The 27,658-nt window shown below is 44.7% G+C and overlaps 1 protein-coding gene across 3 annotated transcripts in view; it reads right to left on the reverse strand.

The window, feature by feature from the left end:
- enox1 (ecto-NOX disulfide-thiol exchanger 1) overlaps positions 1-27,658 on the reverse strand; it is a 297,971-nt gene that overhangs the window by 126,651 nt on the left and 143,662 nt on the right. For all 3 annotated transcript variants that reach the window (XM_080204169.1, XM_080204170.1, XM_080204171.1), the window contains 2 exons: positions 13,776-13,988; positions 10,419-10,525 (listed from right to left, as the gene is read on the reverse strand). In XM_080204169.1, coding sequence (XP_080060295.1) covers positions 10,419-10,525; positions 13,776-13,988 — 320 coding nt within the window. The remainder of the gene's footprint in view (positions 1-10,418; positions 10,526-13,775; positions 13,989-27,658) is intronic.

Below are 27,658 nucleotides of genomic sequence, written 5' to 3' on the forward strand. Positions count from 1 at the left end.
TTATGAGGTGGCGCACTGCCGCACAATTCTAAAATGCTGCGTTTAATGAGAAAGGTGGGTGAGTGGAGAGACCTGTCTCTACACAAAGTCTTGAAGGGAACTGTTATTAGTTTGCTGATGTTGTAAAGACAAGGGTTGCAGTGGAGGAAACCCAGCAGCTGATTTATACACACTGAAGACAAAGAACTAGGAGAAAATAATCAGATAATCGTTTTTTTTAAGTGGCGATGGTTGAAATTAAATGGTGACCAGAACATTGGGGAACTCCCATATTCCTTAAAATAGTGCCATGGGATCTCTTACTGACCAGGAGCTCAGGGCGGCACGGTGGTTAGCACTGCTGCCTCACAACACCAGGGACCCAGGTTCAATTCCTGCCTCGGGTCACTGTCTGTGTGGAGTTTGCACATTCTCCCTGTGTCTGTGTGGGTTTCCTCCTGATGCTCCAATTTCCTCCCACAGTCCAAAGATGTGCGGGTTAGGTTGATTGGCCATGCTAAATTAGTGTCGGGGGATTAGCAGGGTAAATGCGTGGGGTTGCAGGGATGGGATTTGGGTGAGGTTGTTGTTGGTGCGCGCTCCTTCTCCATCATAGGGATTCTATGATATCTCTCTTCAACATTTCATCCAACATATGGCACCTCCAACACTGCTGCACTCCCTCAGCACCACACTGGGGTGTGCCTAGAATTTCTGCTGAAGTGAAAGAATCAAGGGTTATGGGGATAAGGTAGGAAAGTGGAATTAAGGATTATCATATCAGATCAGTCATCATCTCATTAATTGGTGGAACAGACTCGATGGGCTGAATGGTCTATTTCTGCTCCTACATTTTATAAAGTGGGGCTTGAGTGAGTTTCTGACTCAGTCTACCACTGAGTCATCGTCTGCACTGAGAGCCCAAAATTAGCTTCAAACTACACTCATTTCAATAAAAATAATGGCATTGTGCAAGTTAGTAAAATTAATTCTCAGTGTCAGGACCACTCTGCTGCACTATTTCTTTTGAAGAAGAGCGACCAGCTCACTGACAGGTCATGGAAAACCAGATTTGTTTAAAAGTTATCTGAAATCCCGGTTCAGAAAGCAACACAAGAATGGATAGCAGCCCATTCAACTAAATGGAGTTTGGATATCTTCCAAGCTGAGCAGTATTTTGACTCAGTGCCAGAGTTCAGGGGACAGTAGCATAGAGGTCATGTTAATGGGCTAGGAATCTCAATGATTACTTGTCCTCAACAATGTACCTGTCACAGGTACGTCTATCCATGACAGTATTGGTTGGAGTGACCACCGCCCAATCCTTGTGGAGACAAAGTCCCGTCTTCATACTGAGGATACCCTCCATTGTGTTGTGTGGCACTACCATCGTGCTAAACGGATATATACAGATCTAAAACTAGACATCTAATATTTATTTATTAATGTCACAAGTAGGCTTACATTAACACTGCAATAAAGTTATTGTGAAAACCCCCAATCCGGCACCTGTTCGGGTACGCTGAAGGAGAATTTAGCATGGCCAATGCACCTAACCAGCACATCTTTCAGACAATGAGGCAGAATTATATTCAAACATAATCTGTTACCTCATTCTACCAACCCTGGTTCATTGAGGACTCAGGAGCAGCACCAGGCATACCGACAAAAGAGATACCAATCTGGTGAAGCTACATGCACGCTGGAAAGCAGAAGCAGCATGTTACAGCCAGGAATCCAATAGCCAATATTTTAGAGTATAATTTTGCCATACTTACTCGTGAACACTGGTGAGACTGAATAGACTGGGTCTGTACTCGTTAGAGTTTAGAAGGCTGAGGGGGGATCTTATAGAGACATATAAGGTAATGAAGGGGATGGATAGGGTAGAGGTAGAGAGATTCTTCCCGCTTAGAAAGGATAGCAGGACTACAGGACACAGCCTCAAGATAAGGTGGGGGGGGCAGTTTAGATCAGAGTTGAGGAGGAACTTCTTCACTCAAAGGGTGGTAAATCTCTGGAATTCTCTGCCCGTTGAAGTGGTGGAGGCTGCCTCGCTAAATATATTTAAGTCATGGGTAGATAGGTTTCTGATAGACAGGGGAATTAAGGGTTATGGGGAGAAAGTGGGAAAGTGGAACTGATCCACTTCAGATCAGCCATGATCTTACTGAATGGTGGGGCAGGCTCGAAGGGCTAGATGGCCTACTCCTACTCCTATTTCTTATGTTCTTATGACAATTTTACAATTAACTAGAGAGGGGGCTCCAAAACCAGCCTCATCATCAGTGATGGGGGAGCCCAGCACATTAAATGCAAAAGACAAGGCTGAAATATTTGCAACCATCTTCAGCCAGGAGTGCCAAATGGATGATCCATTTCGACCTCATCCAGAAGATCCCAACATCACAGATGTCAGTCTTCAGCCAATTTGATTCACTCCGTGTGGTATCAAAAAATGGCTGAAGGCAGCAGATACTGCAAAGACTATGGCCCTGGGATGTCAGGGCCCATCACCAGCCAAATCAGTGGGAATCAAAGGGAAAATCTCTACTACTTAAAGTCATATGTGGCACCAAGAAAGATGGTTGTGACTGTTGGAGATCAATCATCTCAGCCCAGGTCCTTGCTGCAGGAGTTCCTCAGGGTAGTGCCTCAGACCCAGCAATCTTCAGCATCAATGACCTCCTCTCCATCGAAAAGAGAAGTGGGGCTGTTCACTGATCCGCAATGTTCAGCAACATTTCACAGACTAGAATCCCCACAGTACAGAAGGAGGCCATTTGGCCCATCAGGTCTGCACCGACCACAATCCCACCCAGGCCCTATTCCTGTGACCTCAGATATTTACCCTGCTAATGCCCCTGACACTAAAGGTCAATTTAGCATGACCAATCAACCTAACCCGCATATCTTTGGACTGTGGGAGGAAACTGGAGCGCCCAGAGGAAACCCACGCAGACGCAGGGAGAACATGCAAACTCCACACAGTGATACAGTGCCGGAATTGAACACGGGTCCCTGGCGCTGAGAGGAATCAGTGCCATCGTGCCACCCATTTCCTCCTCAGATACTGAGCAGTCTGTGCCAGCATGCAGCAAGATCAGGACAGCATTCAAACTTGAGTTGATAACTGGCAAGGAACAGTCATGTCACTAAATGCCAGTCAAAAGCCCTCTTGAATAAAAGAGAAACTAACCATTTCCCTTTGACGTTCACTGGCATTACCATTGCTAAGTCCCTCACAATCAAAATCCTAGTGTTTACCATTCTTTAATGTTGCAATCCTAACTCAATGAATGTGCATGTTCTAGCTGTAAGTGAGAGTAGCTGTTACTAATTGGGCAAAGGTTCAGGCATTATCCTTAAGTGTATATACAGAAGAACTGGTTTCTGCCTATGAGTGGGAAGGTGGGGGGAAGAATTTTCCCTGTGTCTTCTGGGTTTTGTGAATAAATCTTTTTGTCAGTGAGTGAGCACCTTAATTCTGTGGCTGCAAAAGCTGGTCAGAGGCTGGGAATCCTGTGATGAGTAACTCACCTCTTGATTCCCCAAATCCTGTCCACCATCTGCAAGGCACAAGTCAGGATTGTAATGGAATACTCTCCTCTTGCCTGGATGAATGCAGTTCCAAAAACACTCAAGAAACTCAATCCCATCCAAGCTGCTTGACTTGTAGGACATCTTCAGTCTTAAACGTTCAATCCCTCCCCCACTGAAGCACATTGGCAGCAATGAGTGCCATCTACAAGATGTATTGCAGAAAATCACCAAGGTTCCATTGAAAGTACCTGTAAAACTCCCAATCTCCACGACTGCGGAGGATAATAGCCATGATGTGGGTATGCCGGCGTTGGACTGGCGTAAACACAGTAAAAAGTCTGACAACACCAGGTTTTAGTCCAACCTATTTATTTGATAATATTCTCACAAGCTTTCGAGGGGTTACCCTCTTCGTCAGGTGAATGGAGAGTTCTGGCCTCAGATAGAGCATATAAAGCACAGACAGTTTAGAGATTACTGATTAAAATGCGAATCCTTACACCTAACCTGCTGTTCAAGACCTGAAGTGGCTGACAATGTGAGTGGAAGGAGCACTGATCACAGTTTAAAGAGATGTGTATTGTCTCCAGACAGTACAGTAAGTGAGGTTTTGCAAACCCAGGCAAGTCACGGGGGTTACAGATAGTGCGACATGAACCCAAGATCCCTGTTGAGACCGTCCTCATGTGTGCGGAACTTGGCTATCAGTCTCTGCTCAGCGACTCTGCGCTGTCGTGTGTTGTGAAGGCCGCCTTGGAGAATGCTTTTCGGGTAAGCATTCTCCAAGGCGGCCTTCACAACACACGACAGCGCAGAGTCGCTGAGCAGAGACTGATAGCCAAGTTCCGCACACATGAGGACGGTCTCAACAGGGATCTTGGGTTCATGTCGCACTATCTGTAACCCCCGTGACTTGCCTGGGTTTGCAAAACCTCACTTACTGTACTGTCTGGAGACAATACACATCTCTTTAAACTGTGATCAGTGCTCCTACCACTCACATTGTCAGCCACTTCAGGTCTTGAACAGCAGGTTAGGTGTAAGGATTCGCATTTTAATCAGTAATCTCTAAACTGTCTGTGCTTTATATGCTCTGTCTGAGGCCAGAACTCTCCATTCACCTGACGAAGAGGGTAACCCCTCGAAAGCTTGTGAGAATATTATCAAATAAATAGGTTGGACTAAAACCTGGTGTTGTCAGACTTTTTACCGAGGATAATAGCAGCAGATGTATTCCAACACCACTACCTGCAAGATCTCCTTCAAGCCACACACCATCCTGATTTGGAACTATATTGCTGTCCTTTCACTATCACTGACTCAAATCCTGGGACTCCCTTCCTAACAGCACTGCTGGTGTGTACCCACAGTTCAGGAAGGCAGCTCACTACCACCTTCTAAAGGGCAATTGGGGATGGGCAATAAATGCTGAACTAGCCAGTGATGCCCACATCACAAGAATGAGTAAAAATATGAACAATTGCAGCTGAAAATTTTCCTTGCTGTGTTAGAAGCCAGCACTTGTGTTCCTCCTAGCCCACAAGCAGTGCTATAAAAAGCACTCTGTTGTTTGAGATGGCAGCTCCTGCCTTCTTTTTGCTGGCCAGGATTTTTGAGGTGCTACTTTTAAATACACTCAAAAATGCAAGGTAGAGAGCCTCATTTAAACAGTGTGATTACAAATGCACCTCTTCAGAGGCAGCTCTGTCTCTGCCTAGACCTGGTGTGCTTAAAACGTAACCAGGACTGTTCCTGGTGGGTTAGAATTGGGTTTTGAAAACTTTCACCCTTCATTCTGCTGTCATGGGTGTGGGCAGGGGAGGAAGGATATTAGATTCCCCCACCCAACACCCCCTAAGAAATAGAGGGAGCAGGATTCACAAATATGGATAAGGTGAGTCAACCAGCGGGGCAATGGTATTGTGGAAGTGAGCTTAAGAGCCCAATCTGAGGTGGTGCAACTCCCTGACCTGGAGTTGTGCTGAGGTACTGGTTAAAACCCTGGTGTGGTCCATTCCTGAAGTAATGAAGGATGTCACGTGGAACCCAAGTGTTATGACTGCATGAGCCACAGGACAATTTTAGTTGCCGGAAGCCAAGCTAGATGCCAAACAAACACCAGTCGCTTGGAATCAGGAAGGGTAAACCAAGGATGAAACATTATGGCTGCCCGGAATTAGGAGATTAAAAACAGAAAATGCTGGAAATACACAGCTGCCAGACAGCATTTGGGGAGAGGGTAAAGAGTTCACATTTTAATTCGATGACCTAACATCAGAACATAAATCTGAAACATAGGCCAGGAATTATGGGCAGAAGCAGGAATTCCCACCCAAAATCAATGGATGTTTGATTACCTCTTTGAATTTTCTATCCTTCCACTGATGGGTCCACCCCACCTGCCTGGCCCACACAATCTGTAACTGCTGCTGAGTATTTCCAGAAGTTTCTGTTTGTATTTGAAAAGCAAGTCAGTCATGAATCTTCTCTGGAACTGAGGAAGTCACATTGGACTCGAAACGTTAACTCTGTTTCTCTTTCCACAGACGCTGCCAGACCTGATGAGTCATTTACTGTTTTTATTTAAGAAAATAGAAAGGTTAACATCACAGCTACGCTGACCTGAGCTGAATGGTAACAGGGGCTTTGTCACAAATTCATGCCTCCAATGCGCAGCATTCATAGATCATAAAAGATGAAGGATGAGGGGTGACCTGATAGAGGTGTATAAGATGTTGAGAAGTATTGATCGAGTGGATGTTCAGAGGCATTTTCCCAGGGCTGAAATGGTTGCCACAAGAGGACACAGGTTTAAGGTGCTGGGGAGTAGGTACAGAAGAGATGTCAGGGGTAAGTTTTTCACTCAGAGGGTGGTGAGTGAGTGGAATCGGCTGCCAGCAGTGGTGATGGAGGTGGATTCGATAGGGTCTTTTAAGAGACATTTGGATAAGTACATGGAACTTATAGGGTTATAGGTAAGCCTAGTAGGTAGAGCGCAACTTGTGGGTCGAAAGGCCTGTTTTGTGCTGTAGCTTTTCTGTGTTCTATAAAACACTACTGTGCAGAAGGAGGCCATTCGGCCCATCAAGTCTGCACCAACCATAATCCTACCCAGACCCTATCCCCATAACCTTATGCATTTATCCTAGCTAGTCCCCCTGACACTAAGGGACAATTTAGCAAGGCCAATCTACCTAGCCTGCACATGCTTGAATCCATCGTCAAGGAAGACGTGGTGAGACATCTGGATATAAATTGTTCCATTGGTAAGATGCAGCATGGGTTCATGAAGGGAAGGTCACGTTTGACTAATTCGGTGGAATTATTTGAGAACATTACATACACAGTGGACAATGGGGAACCTGTGGATGTGGTGTATCTGGATTTCCAGGAGGCATTTGACAAGGTGCTGCACCAAAGACTGCTACATAAGATAAAGGTGCACGGTGTTACAGGTTATGTATTAGCATGGATAGAGGATTGGTTAACTAACAGAAAGCAAAGAGTGGGGGTAAATGGTGTTTTTCTGGATGGCGATCAGTAACTAGTGGTATGCCTCAGGGATCAGTGTTGGGACTGCAATTGTTTATGATTTACATAGATAATTTGGAGTTGGGGACCAAGTGTAGTGTGTCAAAACTCGCAGATGTCACTATGATGAGTGGAAGAGCAAAGTGTGCAGAGGATGCTGAAAGTCTGCAAAGTATATAGATAGTCTAAGTGAGTGGACGAGGGTCTGGCAGATAGAGTGCAATGTTGGTAAATGTGAGGTCATCCATTTTAGTAGGAATAACAGCAAAATGGACGATTATTTAAATGGTAAAAAATTGCAGCGTGCTGCTGTGCAAGGGACCTGGGTGTCCTTGTGCAGGAATCTCAAGGAGTTGGTTTGCAGGTGCAGCAGGTAATTAAGAAGGCAGATGGGATTTTGTCCCTCATTGCTAGAGGGATGGAGTTAAAAACAGTGAGGTTATATTGCAGCTATAAGGTGCGGGTGAGGCCACACCTGGAGTACTGTGTACAGTTTTGGTCTCCTTACTTGAGAAAGGATACACTGGCACTGGAGGGGGTGCAGAGGAGATTCACTGGGTTCATTCCGGAGTTGAGGGGGTTGGCTTATGAGGACAGACTGAGTAGACTAAGTCTATACTCGTTGGAATTCAGAAGAATGAGGGGAAATCTTATAGAAATATGTAAGATTATGAAGGGAATAGATATGATATAAGCAGGGAAGTTGTTTCCATTGTGAGTGAAACTAGAACTAGGGAGCATAGCCTCGAAATAACGGGAAGCAGAATTAGGACTGAGTTGAGGAGGAACTTCTTCACACTAAGGGTTGTGAATCTGTGGAATTCCCTGCCCAGTGAAGCAGTTGAGGCTATCTCAATGAATGTTTTTTTACGGCAAGGGTAGATAAATTGTTGAACAGTAAAGGAATTAAGGGTTATGGTGAGCGGGCGGGTAAGTGGAGCTGAGTCCAGAAAAGATCAGCCATAATCTTATTGAATGGCGGAGCAGGCTCGAGGGGCCAGATGGCCTACTCCCTGCTCCTAGTTCTTAGTTTTGGACTGTGGGAGGAAACCGGAGCACCTGGGGGAAACACACACAGACACAGGAAGAATGTGCAAACTCCACACAGATAGTGACCCAAGCCAGGAATCGAACCTGGGTCCCTGGCACTGTGAGACAGCAGTGCTAACCACTGTGCAACCATGCTGCCCCAAGGAGAATGAACAGATTCACTCACACTCATCCAAGCCATTGTGAGCACCTATCTTGAATTTGGGCACTGGCTTCAATAGAACTGCACTTTATGAGGACAGAGCACTCACATTCACAGTAAACTGCTCTGACAGAGAGGATCTGCACTGAAAGCATGATGTTATAAATTATCCCTAATCAGAAAACTCAAACTTAGACATCAATTTCTGCTTGTTGGTGGCACTCCAAGAGTTATCAGGATTCCAGAGTTATTTAAGATCACGGAGACATGTAACCTGATGCTTGACTTTATGAAGTATTGAAAGTTTGCCTTAATTAGGTTGAGGATATTACCAGATAATTTTTTTAAAGTCCTAAGTGGGAAGCGATTAGGAATGTTAGCCTTTGGAGAAGGTGACATAAAATCATAGATTAGAATCCCTACAGTGCAGAAGAGGCCATTTAGCCCATCGGGTCTGCACCAACCATAATGTCACCCAGGCCTTATCTCCGTAACCCCACCTATTTACCCTGTTAATCCCTCTGATACTAAAGTGCAATTTAGAATGGCCAATCAACCTAACCTACACGTCTTTGGATCGCGGGAGGAAACCAGAGCACCCACAGAAAACCGATACAGACACAGGGAAGAACGTGCAGACTCCACACTGACACTGACCCAAGCCAGGAGTCGAACCCATGTCCCTGGCACTGTGAGGCAGCAGTGCTAACCACTCTGCCACCATGCTGCCCTATAACAAAGGATAATCTCAAAACCACTGAAAACAGGCCAGGAAAACACAAGAGCTGAAAGAAAGCCTCAGCTTTTTACCATTTATATAGATGATCTGGAGGAGGGAACCGAGTGTAAGGTGTCGAAATTTGCTGATGACACCAAGATTGGGGGAACGGCAAATTGTGCGGAGGGTGTGGAGAGTCTGCAGAAGGATCTAGATAGGCTGGGCGAATGGGCCAGGAAATGGCAAATGGAATTTAATGTTGGCGATCTTATTGAATGGCGGGGCAGGCTCGAAGGGCTGGGTGGCCTACTCCTGCTCCTATTTCTTATGTTCTTAAAAGAAAACTGAAGTTCCAATTCATGTTGTTAGAAACAAAGTTAAATTGAGGAAAATGAGAAAACTGGAAGAGGGGCTAGATTAAGGGAACAATGGGTCACTTAGAAAAGTGCAATTTCAATGGCACTTGTTCTATTTTGTTGCTATTATGCAAAGAAAATTGCTCTGGAAATTAGAGTAACTCATCCAAATCCTTTTACATTCTGGAGTTGTCAACGGTTATAGAACTAAATGGATGCTTGCTTATATATCAATTACTTTATAGTAATTTAGTATTTTATAAAGTGACTGTGGATGTACTTTAAAATATTTTTCTTCTGAATCTCTGGTTGGGGATCAAACAGGGCAAAGACGAAAATAAAAATCTTCCCGTCTCCTCTGTAAGCAGATAGCAGAGGCCATACATTAAACATGGGGCATGGGCCCAATTAAACATCGGGCAGCATGCAGCACAGTGGTTAGCACTGTTGCCTCTCAGCACCAGAGGCCCAGGTTCGATACTTGGCTGGGGTCACTGTCTGTGTGGAGTTTGCACACTCTCCCCGTGTCTGCGTGGGTTTCCTCCAAGTGCTGCAGTTTCCTCCCACAGTCCAAAAGACATGCAGATTAGGTGGATTGGCCATGCTAAATTCTCCCTCAGTGTACCCACTGGAATACAGCAACCAGGGGATTTTCACTGTGTTGATGACACTAATAAATAAATGATGTACTTGTGACACTAATAAATAAATATGTATTTACTGGGCACAATGTAAATGGCCTATAATTCAGCACTTTTTTGAAATAAACATCATATGTTATTAGTTTAAACATCATGATCATTGGTTAGAATGCTGATCGTTAAGAATGGCAGATAATCCTAAACTGTCTCGTGTTTGTTGATGTGGATGGATTCTGTTACAATCACTGGTACGTTTAGTCAAGGGACTCCCAGTCGCGATGCATGATAATACAGCACCAATATAGATCGCAAATGTTCATGGCTTTAAGCAGCGATTGACCAAAATAAAAGTAATGAGTTGAACTTTGAGAACAAGATATATAATACTCAAAATGAGCTGAACATTCTCTTGAAGCACGTGATAACTGATAGAATTCGAAGAAGATGAAGTTACCAACCTCAGCTTGCTTTCGCCATATATCAATGTTCTTGCGTTGAGCTTTTGAGAAATGGTCCCAAACCTTTTGCTTCGAGGCAGCCTTGAAAACTGCAACAATCTGCTCAACTTTGGTGAACAAGGAAGTCAAACAAAACAACCAGTTTATGTTTTGATCACGAATGAAGGTAACAAAGCAGAGACACACAGGGGCTAGCATTGTGCTGCTTTTACACATTATTAAAGGCACCATGTCACCCTTGGGGCAAAAGGAAAATGCCAATTCTAGCAACGGAACAGCATCTCAGCGTTGCCAATTCTCCAGAATTGGCCTGGAGTCTCCAGGAATTGAAGATTATTCTCCAGGAGACTGCTGTCTTGACCCTGCTACTCTGGAAAAGAACAATCATTGGGGCATGAAACAAGATTATTTTATTTTCGTCCTTTTATTTGAACATTTCTCATTGCCAGATAGAAAAATATTGAAATCAGGTGGGGTGGTGGCAGATAGACTGTTTGGCCATCAATCAAGTATCATCTAATTGGGCCTTTTTGTTTTCCAATTGGCGTAGGAAGGCCGTATGTCACAAGGATGGACCTGCTGTCCGATGAATGGCTGGACAGTTGAGGCAGTATATTTAATCACAGTTGGCATCCCTATTGGTACCAGTCATTATCAATGACATGGTGCCTCTAATCCTGCCAACTAATGTCTCTGTTGTACTTACAGAATGCCAACTGCAGATGGACTCTCCTCAAGCCTCAATGTCTCCACCATATTTCCAGTGTAATATTATTTACCCCTTTGTGTACTTAGGCTGACTTGTGAGGGGGGAAAAAAATCTATGGATGGAGCCTGATATTTTTGCATCAAAAATCAAGTTATTATCCTTTCCATCTGCTTATGTCCCCCGTTTTTACATAATGTATTCTTCGACAAAGGGGAGATGGGGAGAGGTATGAAGACCCACCCCGAAGAACAAAAGGGGAGTGGGACAATGACCTTCCACTGAATGTACTGCAGCCTTGTAAAACTTCACAAATTCCACCGTCTTCTCCTCCCTGCCCTGTCTCCCAAAAAACTCATAGCTGCAGGAGAACAATGTGGTCAGACACTCACTCTTCCACAGATACCAAGTTCTAAGTGGCAATCTGGGAGCCAAGAACAAATGTGATTGGCCTCACAATCCCAGTCTTTGTCGTTTTCTCCATGTACAGAGACGAGTGTATCCCTCTCCAGGATAGGGCTGGTATCACTCTTACTGTTAGCCACAAGCAGGGGTGTTTCCCTCATTTTGTAAACTTACAGCCCCTCCATCCCGACACCCAATGTTGGGGTGAAAAACTTAACACGGCACGTATTAAATAGTATGTGGGATATATGAAATCAGACCTACAAGATGCACGTGTCACAGAGAACACAAAAGTGAGCAGTAAACAGCGATCAGGGCCCTGCCCCCTCCCCCCAAACCTGGTCAAGACTATTGAATTAATTCACCATGACCAGTCAGTCTGGGTAGCCCACCTATTAACCCAGCCCTTGCCCTCCCCCCTACCCCAGACCAGCCCCTGAGCCCAGCTATTCATGGACTAGGACCTCACAGCATGCAGTATCCCTTATGCACATGCTAGTCACAACCCATGCATAGCCCCATGCTAGCAAAACAGACAGCTGATAGTTTGCCCAATGTATTCGTCCGCAAGCACAATGTAAACTGCAAACAAAAACTTTCACAACATGAAGAGGCATGTAACATTCTGAAAGTAAGTTAGTATTCTTTTTACTGAATCATTAAATTAGTCTTCAAACTAATTTTTAAAAAAATCTGTGCAGAGTTGCATAGGATTGTAACAGCACAGTGACAGGCCTGGGACATCTATGCTGGTGTTTAGGTTGCAGATGAGTTTCTTCCCCACCGATCTATATCTCACTCTAGAAACATATCCTTCTATTCCCCTCCTCCCTCACGTGCTTATCCAATGTCCCCTCAAAAGCATCTACAGTATTCGCCTCAACCACTCCATATAGTAGCGAGTTCCACATTCTCGCCACTCTTGGTGTAAGAAACTTTCTCCTCGAAACCCGACTGGATTTATTCATGACTTGCTTCTATAGTTAGGATCCCCAGTTTTCATCTCCGTAATTATCTTGCAAGTTATCTGGAACCAGAAAGGCACACTCATCAGGATCACTTTCTCCATTACCTGAGAGTCGAGCTATTAATGAGATGCGGTTTCTTTTGTTTACACCACTTGCATTCATTCGGAGCTCCTAATGATTGCAATTTGATTAGTTATAATAAAAACGAGAAAGAATTCCGCCCAGAGAGGTAATCAGGACTCCCATCAGATACATCAAATAATTTTTTATCATTAAAGATCCAAAATGATTTAATGAATCAAATTGGGATTGGCAAAATAACTTTGGTCATTAATTTTCAATTCCTTTCAAGAGTTTTTTCAATCAAATTCAACTGAAGTCATTTGCTTGTTGTGTATCATTTTAATGCTTTGCATTTTGAGTTGCAGTTATTGTCCATTAGTTATTGGCCCTGATGAGGAAAGGCATAATTTAGACTTCACCAAAAATATATGGAGTCAACTCTTTGGGCCAACTGCTCTTTTGGGTATATTTATCCAGTCACTGTGATGGTCTGCCTATTGAAGAAAAAACGTTTTCTTATTGTGAAATTATTGGTTAACGGGGTGGGATTTTCTTCCCCCATCCCACTCCTGTGGCCTTTCTCTGGCAGCGGAATCAGCCTGCCATTGGCAGGTGGAGGGATCTTCCAGTCCCGCCGATGTCTATGGGGTTTTGTGGGGTTTGCACCCTAGGCAACCCGTCATGGGGGAGGAGGTTGCCATTGTTGGGACTGGAAGATCTTGCCAGCGGGAAGGGATGGAAAATCCCGCTATTGTTGTCTGGGTGTTGGGGGATGGGGTGATGGGGATGCACATTCGGACTTCAGGTGAGCAATGTGGTTTGAGGTATGGTGCCTGAATTTCATATCGGCCTTAATGTTAGCACACCAGCCGGCTTCTGTCTGTTGTAGTTATGCAGGTTTTGTTCATTACCCTGTCAGGAAAGTTGCTATTTAGCAATTACACACCATCTAACTAAACATGTCATTATATAAAACGCTGGCAAACTCATTCGTTCTAACGTCAGGGTCTGCAGTTGGGGGATCAGTGGGGAAGCTGTAGCTGTGTGAACTGTTAATTCCTACAAAATCCTTCCCGGCTCAGGAGATGAAGCGAAAGATTTCCTACCTGAAAATCTAGTCCTGTCAGAGGGGCCCATGTTCTAGAACTTGCAGCGTGAGTACTTACCCTGAGACATTAACAGAATCGAGAAGGCCAATATGCAAATCTCACTTACATCCGGTCAGGATCCGTGCCAAAGCGTTTTTGAAACGTTCCTTGGCGTCCTCCATCTCTTGCTCGTGCGCTGCCTTTTCACTCATCAGTCTCCGGCTGTGGCTGTTGGCCGACTGGATCATGGAATAGAAGTTGTTGGCCGAGCGCCGGGTCACCTCTCCGCGCTCAAACCAAGCCAGCAGCACCGAGATGGCTTCCGAAAACTTGCTCTCATCTGCAAGGGAACAAATACACTTGAGCTAGCTACCAACAAGAAGCTGCTCAATCTGACCAACTTCAGCTCTGCTGAAAATAAAGAGGTCACAGGGTCACAGATTCATAAGAACATAAGAAATAGGAGCAGGAGTAGGCCACCTAGCCCTTTGAGCCTGCCCCGCCATTCAATAAGATCATGGCTGATTTGAAGTGGATCAGTTCCACTTTCCTGCTTTCTCCCCATAACTCTTAATTCCCTTGTCTATCAGAAACCTATCAACCCGTGTCTTAAAAATATTTAGCGAGGCAGCCTCCACCACTTCAACGGGCAGAGAATTCCAGAGATTCACCACCCTTTGAGTGAAGAAGTTCCTCCTCAACTCCGATCTAAACTGCCTCCTCCTTATCTTGAGGCTGTGCCCTCTAGTCCTGCTGTCCTTTCTAATCGTAGAGCTTTGCAACATAGAAAGAGACCCTTTGGCCCATCGTGTCTGCGCCAGTCATCAAACATTCAACCCCTCCACCGCACACCGACAACTGCGTGTATCATTTACAAGATGTACTGCAGCAACTCATTAAGGTTCCTTAGGCAGCACCTTTCAAACCCATGATACTAACATCTAGAAGGACAAGATCTGCAGATACCTAGGAGCTGGAAGTTCCGGTCAAAGCCACTCACCATTGTGACTTGGAAATATATCGCTGTTCCTTCACTGTCCCTGGGTCAAAATCCTGGAACACCCTCTCTAACAGCAGTGTGGGTGTACTTACATCTCAGGGACTGCAGCAGTTCAGGAAGGCAGCTCACCACCACCTTCTGTAGGGCAGCTAGGGATGGACAATGAATGTCGGTCTAGACAAACCTTATAAATGAATAAAGAAACAGCAATATATTCTAATCCCACTTTCCAACACTTGGTCCAGAGTGGAAACTTTCGGGAATTCACCATGAAGGGCTCACTCCTTACAAGGGCGGTGGGAACAGGGGACAATTAGCGATGGTGACAGGAAATGGGATGGATACTTGAAAGAAGAAAATTTGTCAGGCTCTAGCAATAGACTTGGAGGGGGGGATGGGGCTAACCTGGTTACTCTACAGAGCAGATGTGGAGTCCACAGGCTGAATGGTCTCCTCCTGTGCCATAATTACTCGCCTCTGAAAGAAGGAGCATGCTGATTTATTTTAAAAATACAATGTCCCATTGTTTGCATAGTGTGAATTGTGTGAAATAATCTTAGCTTTGAACACCAGTGAATCCTCCAGGTAGCACAGTGGTTAGCACTGCTGCTTCACAGCTCCAGGGACCTGGGTTCGATTCCTAGCTCGGGTCACTGTCTGTGTGGAGTTTGCACGTTCTCCCCGTGTCTGCGTGGGTTTCCTCCGGGTGCTCCGGTTTCGTCCCACGGTCCAAAGGTGTGCAGGTTAGGTTGATTGGCCATGTTAAGAAATTGCCCCTTAGTGTACTAGGATGCTTAGGTTAGAGGGATTAGCGAGTAAAATATGTACGGACATGAGGATGGGGCCTGGGTGGGATTGTGTTCGGTGCAGACTCGATGGGCCGAAGGGCCTCTTTCTGCACTGTAGGGTTCTAGGTTCTATGTTCTATGTTCTATGAGGCCTTGTTCTGGTTCCCATACATCACTTGGACCAATCGTCAATGGAATTCATTCCATTTGAGCTAGTTAATGGAACATCAGCACACACATTGCAAATACAAACAGATTGGAAAAGCATGGAACAAGTAAATGCCATCCAGCCAGCAAATTCACTCTTGTGGACTCTGGCCCACTCTATCCATTTTATAATAAAGAGAAAGGTTTTTTTCATGGTCCCCCTATGTCCCTGGAAGGAACAGAACTCCAGATTGACTGTCCAACCTTATAAACAGTATGATTCATCCTCAGCAGTTATTTCCCTTGGCAATCCTTCCCCGAGGTCCCCTTGGTTCAGTAGCCCAGCCTGTTCCAGGGAACATTCAATTATCTCTCGCTGTGTTCATCTTCATAATTGTTAATTTGGTTTATGAACAGATTTTCACCCAGATGTTCAAAGGAACAGCAATAATCACTTTTCGCAGGGAGTTCATTCCACAGTCCCACCGCCTGCTGGAGCTAATCTCAAGAGTTAGAATCATAGAATCGTACAGTCTACACCACAGAAAGAGACCCATCAGCCCATCATGTCTGCGTCAGCCAAACAACGAACCACTCGGCCTAATTCCACTTTCCAGCATTTGGTCCATAATCCTGCAGGTTACGGTGCTTGAGGTGTACATCCAGGCACCTGTTAAATAACTTGCGGGTTTCTGCCCCCTTTCAGCCAGTGAGTTCCAGATCCCCATAACCCTCTGCGTGAAATTATTTTTCCTCATCTCCTCTCTAATCTTTCTAGCAATCACTTTAAATCCTTGCCCCATATTCACTGACCTCTCTGCTAAAATGAATAGGTCCTTCCCATCCACTCTACCCAGGCCCTTTGAGATGTTTGTACATCTCCATCAAATCCCCACTCAGCCTCGTCTGTTCCAAGGCGAAGAACTCCAGCCTATTCAATCGTCCCTCACTGCTGCAATTTTCCAGTCCTGGCAACATCCTGGTAAATCTCCTCTGTACCTCCTCTCTAATGCATTCTTTCTGCAATGAGATGCCCAGGACTACACACAGTGGCCTAATTAATCTTTTATATGGTTGCAGCGTAACCTCCTGTTCTTATATTGCATGCCTCGGCTAATAAATGAAAAGATTTCACATGCCTTATGAACCACCTTATCGAGCTGGCTCTGACTTTAGTTTTAAACTCATGTCCCCACAAGTCTTCACTCACTGTGGCATAGCTTAATCTCTGGAGAATCTCTCTGACATCAACCTGGTTATCTTAAAGTCATGGGAAAATCTCATGGAAGAGGCTACTGCGTGTTTATTGCATTATTTTATGAATAATGTGGACAGATACGGTCTTTCACTCATCAATGTCTAACTCCCAACATGAGCACATTCTGTAGTATATTGAAAATTGAACTGCGTATTTTTTTCCATTTGAGGCTGCCATACACACAAGTACCAACAGAGGGAGTCTACTAGGAAGAGCGTATACTGAGAGCAGTTCCAGTTCTAAATATCTCTGGCTGAACATATAACTGATTCTGTCCCAAGAACTTGACCTTTAACTTTATGACTTTTTACTTCCCACCCTAGAAATACCATGTTTTTTAACATCTTCTCAGCAATTAGAAAGATTTTTGGCACTGACCCCATTTCCACCTCTTTCTGACACCAAAGATGTGTCATGATTATGATTATGGAAATGATTATGGAAGGAGGATACTTTCCTTGCTGTTGCCAACATCTATCATAATGTGGTTGCTGGGGAGACAAGATGCTCCCCAAAACTCTTACCAGTCTCGCCTTATTGTAATGCCAGAGCAATCACGCCATACTTGCCATTCAAGGCCATTAGGTGCCACAACCAAATGCCAAACTGCTCAGGTCTTTAGAGTTTATCAATATGTTACAACAGGCAATAGGAAGTTGAAAGGGGGCTGTATGACGACACATTCATGGAACCCCTCTCCCACCACCATCACCTTAATGAAACTGCTCTCAAATTTCTATCGGCTCTGTAGGGGGAGATATAGTGTTTTTGAATTCATCCATAGGATGCGGGCATCGCTCGCTGGGACAGCATTTGTTGCCCAATGCAAATTGCCGTTCAACTGAGTGGCTTAGTGAGCAATTGCTGTGGATCTGGAGTCACTTGTAGGCCAGACCAGGTAAGGATGGCAGAATTCCTTCCATCAAGAATATTAGGTGGGTGTTTTTAACAATCAACAATGGTTTCATGGTCATTAGACATGGTCAAGTTATCAGACTTATAATTCCAGGTTTTTACTAAATGCAAATTTCACCATTTGCCATGGTGGGATTTGAACCCAGGTCTCCTGAAGTATTAACCTGGGTCTCTGGTCTAATGACAATAGCACCACGCCACTGCCTCCATTTAAACAATGATAGTGGTAATGTCACTAGATTAGTAATCCAGAGGCCCAGGCTAATGCTGTGGGGAGCCAGGTTCAAATCCCACTACAGCAGCTGGTGGAATTTAAATTCAATTAATAAACGTGGAATTTAAAGTCTAATGATAACCATGAAACCACTGTCGAAGCTCGTAAGAAATACCCTTTAGGGAAGGAAATCTGCCATCCTTACCTGATCTGTTTGACTATTAACTAATCTCTAAAATGACCTAGCAAGCCTCTCTTTTGGAGGGCAATTAGGGATGGACAACTAATGCTGACCTTGCCAGCGAAGCCCCCATCCCATGAAAAGAAATAACTAAAAAGTGTTGATGTCATTGCTATTCAAGTGACCTCGGGGTTTCAGATGGGGTGAAGGCAAGGGCAAACAGACCAATGAAAGTTTATCCTCTCCCCTTCCCTCCACTGCAATCCCTTAATGAGATTCTGGGTAAAAAAGCACTTTCCACTCAAAAGCCTATTTTAATTCAAAATTAGGTCAGTTGAATCTTAATCAATCTTACAAACTGTGCATGAGGCCTTTGCAAATGCTCTCTGTAGGTTTGACAGCTTGTACTGCTCTTGATATCAAATATAGTTGCCTCCTCAAACTGGTATTGCACCGTGTTCCTTTGCTGACTATTGAAATAAACTCTGTCATCAGCCCAGAGTATTCTTCATGCTGGACATTAGGCTGTGTGACTTCACTGCTGAACTCTTTGAAAAGGAAATTTAAGATAATATTTGCTATCGTTCAATTCTCAGGTACCGAATCTGTATTTATGCAGTTTGTGAAATTAAACCTATCCTTTATCATTTCCCGAGGGCTTATGGTTAATATCCAATATACAGACCAGGTTAAAGTTTGTAAGCATTCAGTTACTAAAACTAGTATGCTCCTGATCAAATGTGGGCTCCATGACAAAGACTATTTACTTTGGATCATAGAAACCCTACAGTGCAGAAAGAGGCCAGTTGGCCCATTCAGTCTGTACCGACCACAATTCCTTATATCCTTACATATTTACCTACTAATCCACACATCTCAGGACACCAAAGGGCAATTTCAGCATGGCCAATCAATCTCACTCACACACCTTTGGACTGAGGGAGGAAACTGGAGCATCTGGAGGAAACCCAAGCAGACACGAGGACAATGTGCAAACTCCACACAGACAGTGGCCCAAGCCAGGAATCAAAGCCAGGTCCCTGGAGCTGTGAAGCAGCAGTGCTAACCGCTGTGCTACCATGCCACTCCTGCTGACGGTTTCCTGCATTTTCTGTTAATCTAATGCAACAACATAACCAGACTCCCACCTTGATTCATCCTAACCTGATGCTGAAAGACTCATACATGCCTTTGTAACACGGTGGCACAGTGGTTAATACTGCTGCCTCACAGCGCCAGGGATTCCTCCTTGGATGACTGTCTGTGTGGAGTTTGCACGTTGTCCTCATGTTTGCTCTGGTTTCTCCCACAGTCCAAGGATGTGTAGACTAGGTGGATTGATTGTGCTAAATTGCCTCTTACTGCCTAAAAATGTGTAGGTTAGATCGATTGGCATTGTAATTTGTCCCTTAAGGCCCAAAGATGTGTAGGTCGGGGGATTGACCATGGTAAACATGCAGGCTTACGGGGATGATGGGGGGCTGATGGGTCCCATCTTCCACCTCGGATCAACATGATGTTCAAAACTCTGCTGCTCATGTCTTAACTCACACCAATCCTGTCCATCCCAAACCCAATCCTGTCCATCCCAAAACCCTGGGGCTACTGCCCTACATCAGCCCCTGGTCCAACAGCATTGCCATTTTAATATCCTTATACTTCTTTTCCAATCCTTCCCTGACCTTGCCTTTTGGGATTCATGCACTAGGACACCCAGATCCCTCTGCCACTCTGAAGGCTGCAATCTCTCACCATTTAGATAATGTTATCTCCAAAAGCCCCACAACCAATTGTTTGCTGGAGCAGACGAGTGAAGGAGCAGAGAGACAGCTAAGATTTTACCTGTTAAAAACCTGTTTAAAATAAGTTTAAAGCACTTTGTTCTTTGTAGAACTGTTTAAAGCATTTATTTATTGTATTTACTGCTTTAAGAATTCTGAGGGAGTGGTTAGCAGGCAGTTGTGGGCCATCAGATTTAAATCAGCGCCAGGTTTAAAAGGAGGCCTGGTGTAGACAGCGGGCAGCGTCTGAGCGGGCAGCGGAGTGAGAGGGCAGCAGAGTGAGAGGGAAGCAGAGTGAGCTACTAGGGCTTAATATCAAAAAGGGCTGGAAAGAAAAAAGGCCAGGTGAGTTTGTTTGAAAAACAAAAAAAACAAAACAAAAAAAAAAAATTTTTTCAAAACTACTACAGTAAATAATGGAGGGGCATGTGATGTGTGGTTTCTGTATGATGTGGGAACTGGTGGACCCTCGGGTTCATCCCAGTGACCATGTCTGCAGTAAGTGCAGGTTGCTGGAGGAGCTCCAGCTCAGGGTAAATGAGCTGGCCTCTGAGCTACAGACACTGAGGCTCATCAAGGGGAGAGAGGGTGCAATTGTCAATGGGGTGCAAGTGACATCCACCCCCCCTAGACTGGCTAACTCTAAGGGTCAGGGACAAGAGGGGGCTACTGGGAAGAGGAAGGGGGGTGAGGAGCGGAGGCCTCAGCCTCTTAATCTGCATAACAGGTTTGAGGTTCTTGCTTCCAAGTTGGACGAGAACGAGGCAGGTGAGGTTGGTGAGCAAGCTGCACACGGTACAGTGCTGCAGCAGGACATAGGCAAAGAGAAAAGGAAAAGGAACGTAGTAGTGATTGGGGATAGTGGGGTGAAGGGTATTGACACTGTCCTTTGTCACAATGACAAAGTGCACAGAAGGGTGTGTTGTCTGCCTGGTGCTCGGGTACGGGATGTCGCAGCTGGGCTGCAGAGGAACCTGGAGTGGGAGGGTGAGAATCCGGTCGTTGTGGTACATGTGGGTGCCGGCGACGTAAGCAAAATGCAGACTGAGGATCTGGGGAGGGAGTATGAAAAGCTTGGAATAGAATTAAAAAGTAGAACCGACAAGGTGGTTATCTCTGGGCTACTGCCTGAACCGTGTGCAGATGGGCGTAGGGTTGACAGGATTAATGAAGTGAATGGGTGGCTCAGGGATTGGTGTGGGAGGAATGGGTTTGAATTTATGGGGCATTGGCACCAGTATTGGGGTAGGTGGGACCTGTTCGGGAGGGATGGGGTTGGTCTGAACCGTGCTGGGACCAGAGTGCTGGCGAATCGAGTAAAGAGGACTGTAGACAGGGCTTTAAACTAATTATGGGGGGGGAGGGTGTGAGGGTAGGTGACCTTACGAGGTCTAAAGTTAAGGAGAGTGTACATGTAAGGGAAGAGGCCGAGGATGTCCCAATAATAGAGGGAGTAGGGGGCGTGAGTATAGTTGGTGGCGTTGCGGCAAATAGGGTCCAGGTGAAGGCTGGGATGAAAGCACTTTATCTGAATGCACGAAGCATTCGGAATAAAGTGGATGAGCTGATGGCGCAGATCGACACAAATGGATACGATCTGGTGGCCATTACAGAGACGTGGCTGCAGGGTGACAGGGACTGGGAGCTGAATGTACAGGGCTATCAAGTGTTTAGGAAGGATAGACAGGAGGGAAAAGGGGGGTGCGTAGCTCTGCTGATTAAGGATAGCATCACGGTGGTGGCAAGGGATGATATTGGAGCCAAGGAGCAGAGGGTGGAATCGTTGTGGGTGGAGATTAGGAACAGCAAAGGGAGGAAGACGCTGGTGGGTGTCGTCTATAGGCCCCCGAATAATGATCTGGAGATGGGGCGGGCTGTTAACGCGCAAATAAGTGCGGCGTGCAGGAATGGGACGGCCGTAGTTATGGGGGATTTCAATCTGCATATTGATTGGTCGACCCATGTTGGACGTGGGGGGCTCGAGGAAGAGTTCTTGGAATGCTGCCGGGATAGTTTCCTCGAACAGTGTGTGTTGGAGCCGACGAGGGAGCGAGCTATCTTGGATCTGGTGCTATGTAATGAAGCGGGTAGAATTAGGGACCTTGTGGTGAAGGATCCTCTTGGGGAGAGTGATCATTGTATGGTGGAGTTTCTGGTGCAGATGGAGGAGGAGAAAGTGGGTTCCCGGACACGCGTCCTTTGTTTGAATAGAGGGAAATACGGTAGGATGAGAGAAGAATTGGCGAATGTGGACTGGGAGAGCGCGTTGGAGGGAGGGTCTGTTAAGGAGCAGTGGAGGATCTTTAAGGAGATCTTTCTTGGTGCTCAACGGAAATTTATTCCGATGGTCAAAAAGGATAGTAAGAGGAGAGGTAATAAGCCGTGGATAACGAAGGAGGTGAAGGAAAGTGTTAAACTAAAAGCGGAGGAATTTAGAGTAGCTAAGAGTAGTGGGCGAGAAGAGGATTGGGAGAGGTTTAAATGTCAACAAAGATTGACAAAGAAGTTGATAAGGAAGGGTAGGAGAAACTATGAAGCTGGGCTAGCGCTTAATATAAAAAAGGATAGCAAGAGTTTTTATAAATATATAAAAAGGAAGAGGCTGGCTAGGGTGAATGTTGGTCCTTTAAAGGATGAGAAAGGGGACCTAGTGGTAGGGGATGGGGATATGGCTAAGGTATTGAATAACTTTTTTGTTTCTGTCTTCACGGAGGAGGACGTGAATAATTTGCCGGGTGTTAGCGATAGAAAGGTGGTAGGACTGGACGGTCTTAATGACATTACTGTTACTAGAAAGGCGGTGCTCAACAGACTGGAGGGGTTGATTGTGGACAAGTCCCCAGGACCGGATGTGCAGAGGAGATTCCCCCTGATGTTGCTTAGGATGGAGTGTTTCAGCTATGAAGAGAGGCTGGTTAGACTGGGGTTGATTTCCCTGGAGCAGAGAAAGCTGAGGGGGGACCTGATTGAGGTGTACAAAATTATGAGGGATGTAGATAGAGAAGAAAGGAAGAAAGTTTCCCCTTATTAGAGAGGGCAATAACCAGGAGGCATAGATTTAAGGTCCACAGCAGGAGAGTTAGAGGGGATTTGAGGAAAACTTTTTCACCCAGAAGGTTGTGGGAATCTGGAACTCACTGCCTGAGAGAGATGTGGAGATGGGAACCCTCACAATATTTAAGCAGCACTTAAATAAGCATGTGAAATGCCATAATGCACAAGGCTATGGACCAAGTGCTAGAAAACGGGATTAGAATAGATAGGCGCTCGATGGCCAGCACACACATAATGGGCCAAAGGGCCTCTTTCTGTGCTGTAAAACTCTGTGGGGGAATTTTCCCATCCCTCCTCCCACAGGAATCATAGCAGACGGGGAGCGGACCATGTAACGGTCTGTTGACCTCAGGCGGGATTTTCTGGTTTTGGAAAATCCAGTCCTGTGACTCTATGGAAATACTGCAATGCATATGAGCATTTGAATGCAACCAAGTTGAGTACTTTTCAGCTAACTGGCGGAGCAGAAAACCCACAGGATCAGGTGGAATGCTTGCTTCACACTTGGGTCACTGTCTGTGTGGAGCTTGCATGTTCTCCCCGAGTCTGCGTGGGTTTCCTCCGGGTGCTCCAGTTTCCTCCCACAGTCCAAAACGGGTGCTGGTTAGGTGCCACCTAAATTGTCCCTCAGTGTACCAGAACTGGCACCGGAGAGTGGCGACTAGGGGAATTTCACATTGAATTGTTAACGTAAGCCTGCTTGTGACACTAATAAATAAACTTTAAAGTTTAACTTCAATCAATATTACCGAATAATTGCCCTTGTGAATTAGGAGCAGGAGTAGGCCACTCTGCCCCTTGAGTCTGTTCCGCCATTCAATAACATCAAGGCTGATCTGGCTGTGACTTCAACTCCACAATGTCGACCCCCAATAACCTTTCACTCCCTTGTTAATCGAGCTCTCCTTAAAAATATTCAAAGGTTCTGCTTCTGCTGCCTTTTGAGGAAGAGAGTTCCAGAGATTCTCTGCCCTCTGAGAGAAAATAATTCCCCTCAAAATTCTCCTCACCTCTGTCTGAAATGAATAAATCCTTATTTTGAAACAGTGGCCCTGAGTTCCAGATTCTCCTCTCATAAGAGGAAACATCCTGTCCACATTCCCCCCCATCAGTACCTCTCAGTATCTTAAAGGTTTCCATCAAGTCACCCTCTTACTCTTATACACTCTAATGGGTACAAACCTAATTTCTCCAATATTACCACATAAAACAACCTGCTCGTTCCAGGTATTAGTCCAGTAAACCTTCTCTGAATTGCTTCCAACACATTTACAGCTTTCTTTAGATAAGGAGACCAATACTGTACACAACTGTCCAGATTTGATCGCACCAATACTCTGTCCAACTGAAGCATAACCTCCTGACTTTTGTAACCAATTCCCCTCACAATAAATGATAACATTCTGTTAGCTTTCCTCATTACTTGCAATATTTGGTTACCGGCCTTTTGGGATTCATGCACTCGGACACCCAGATCCCTCTGCACCTCTGAACTCTGCAATCTCTCACCATTTAGATCATGGACTTCTATTTTATTCTTCCAGCCAAAATGGACCATTTCACATTTTCCCACAATGGAGATGGAAAGCAGGTGAAGTGTAAAACCAGCTTGGTACATAGTCCCTTCTGTCTTTCAATGAGAGGATTTATTTCAGATTCCCTCACAGGGCCTAAGATAAAAGGCACTTTGTCTCATCCAGATGTGTTCAATTATGATTTCTGTCATGTATTTTCCATGAGACTTTTCATCAGTGCGGTCTTAAAACAAATTGTTTTAATGATTAAAAAAGCCTGTTCGTATAATTTCTTTAGTTGGGTCAGCCAGATATTTAGTCACAGCACAAGCCCAAACGTGAGATCATACATTTGGACCTAAAAAAGGTACAACAGAATCCTTCATTAATGGTGAAAGCTGGAAACAATGGAGTTCCTTATACATAGATCATCACAATGTAATGAAAGATGTATAAAATAATCATAACGGAGAACGGAATGCTGATCTCTATATCACAAGCCGAGAAAACAAGGAAGTAGAAGCCATGCCTTAACTATACAGTATGAAGCAATAGTTCGACGTTGGGCAGCACGGTAGCACAGTGGTTAGCACTGCTGCTTCACAGCTCCAGGGACCTGGGTTCAATTCCCAGCTCGGGTCACTGTCTGTGTGGAGTTTGCACGTTCTCCTCGTGTCTGCGTGGGTTTCCTCCGGTTGCCTCCCACAGTTCAAAGATGTGCGGGTTAGGTTGACTGGCCATGCTAAAATTACCCCTTAGTGTCCTAAGATGCTTAGGTTAGAGGGATTAATGGGTAAAATGTGTAGGGGATATGGGGGTGGGGTTGTGGTCGGTGCAGACTTGATGGGCTGAAGGGCCTCCTTCTGCACTGTAGGGTTCTATGATTCGAACTCACCCTGGAATTACTGTGAGCAGCTCTGAAGCCCATACCTTAGCAAGAGTGTATTGGCCTTAGAGGGAGTGCAGCATTGAGTTACCAGAATGGTAACTGAATTCAAAGGTTTAAATTATAAGGAAAGGTTAGACAAACAAGGATTGTATTCCCTGGAAGTTCAAAGGTTAAAGGTTGATCTAATTGAAATTCTAGATAAAAGGTTGTAAGGATGAGCCCAGCAATTACAGACCAGTCAGTTTAACTTTGGTAGTGGGCGAAGAATCATTTGCGATAGAATTAGCAGTCGCCTGGAAAAATGTGAGTTGATTAGGAAGGGTCAGTATGGATTTCTAAAGGGGAAATTGTGTTTAACTAACTTGCTGGAGTTTTTTGAGGAGACAACAGAAAGGGTTGATGAGGGTATTGCTGTTGAAGTGGTGTTCATGGACTTTCAGAAGGCATTTGATACAATGCCACATTGTATCAAAAAAGACTTATAAAAAAAGTTTATAGTTCATGGAATAAATGAGACAGGAGCAACATGGATAAAATAAATGGCTGAATAATAGGAAACAGAGAGTAATGGTCAATAGATACATTTTGGGCTAGAAAAAGATTTGTAGTGGAGTTCCCAGGGGTCAGCGTAGGAACCCTTGCTTTCCCTGACGTATGTATTAATGATCTAGGTTTTAGTGTGCAGGGGGCGATTTCAAAATTTGTGGATGATACGAGACTTGGAAGCATCGTAACCTGTGAGGAGGAAAAGTGTAGAACTTCAAACAGACATAGATCAGTTGGTGGAGTGGGCAGATAGATGGCAGATGAAGTTCAATGCAAAGCAGTATGAAGCATTTTGGTAAGAAGAACGTGGACAGTCTATAAGGGGTACAATTCTTAAAGGGGAGTAGGAGCAGAGGGGACTTGAGTATAGTCATTAAAGGTGGTAGGACAGATGGAGAGAACAGTTAAAGTATATAGCATCATGGGCTTTATTAATAGGGGAATAGAGTACAAGAACAAGGAAGTTATGCTGAACTTATATAAGACACTAGTTAGACGTCAGCTGGAATATTGTGTACAGTTCTGGACACCACACTATAGGAAGAATGTGAACATATTGGAGAGAGTGCAGTAGATGTTATATGCTTTGCAAGAATGGTTTCAGGGGTGAGAAACTTCAGTTACGGGGACAGATTGGAGAGGTTGGGACTGTTCTTCTTAGAGAGAAGGTGAAGAGGATATTTGCTGGAGATGCTCAAAATCATGAGGAAGCTGGACAGAGTTGGATAGGGAGAAACTGTTCCTGCTCATAAAAGGATCAAGAACGAGAGGACACAGATTTAAAGTAACTTGCAAAAGAAGCAAATGTGATGTGAGAAACAATCTTTTTCACACAGTGGGAGTTTTAAGTCTGAAATTCACTGCCTGGAAGTGTGCTGGAGACAGGTTCAACTGAGGCATTCAAGAGAACATTTGATGATTATTTGAATAGAAACAATGTTCAAGGTTATGGGACTGACACTAAGCCCTGATGCTCGATTGGAGAGCTGGTGCAGACGTGATGGGCCATATGTATGATTCTGTGATATGAAGAGGAACAGGCAGGATGGATTGAAATAAACTATTTTGTTGGTTGGGTAGTCTAAGAATAGATGGCATTGTATAAAAACAGGAGTTAAACCTTTCTGGAGTAAAATTGGAAAACACTTCCACACACAAAGGGTGGTAGACATTTGGTACTCTTGTTATGATCCCTTTTGTGGGAACCCTAAACCACAATTACCAAATGATCCTTGCCTCCTCTGTAAAAGAAAGAAATACCAGCAAGATTTTACATGTTACAGCTTTTACTTTAACACAAATCTGAATCAATGCAAAACATACCTGAATTAATAGACAAATGATCATTTGAAGAAAAATTAAATTCACTTTATGTAGTCAATGCTACAAGGGTACTTGTACATAACTGCAAGCACCTGCATCTCTCCCCATGGAGATGTGGCATTAGATAGCTACATAGCTCCACAATATACTGTTACTTATTCTCGTAGGGTTGGTCATGAGTTTATCCAACTACAGCCTCCACTTTCAGACTTCATAGATACTTGTATCATCGGTAAGGCACACTTCCAAGAATCCTCTCTCCTTTGGGATATAACAGTCCTGATGGTGTAGCTTTCTAGAATTCCTTTTCAATCAACCAATCACTCTTTATGGCTTGCCAAAATTGGGAATATACCCAGCTCTTTAGCCACCTGAGCCATTCACAGAGTTATCCGGGTTT

This window comes from Carcharhinus amblyrhynchos, chromosome 15 (genome assembly GCF_965287045.1).
Source record: "Carcharhinus amblyrhynchos chromosome 15, sCarAmb.v2.hapA, whole genome shotgun sequence".
Taxonomy (NCBI): domain Eukaryota; kingdom Metazoa; phylum Chordata; class Chondrichthyes; order Carcharhiniformes; family Carcharhinidae; genus Carcharhinus; species Carcharhinus amblyrhynchos.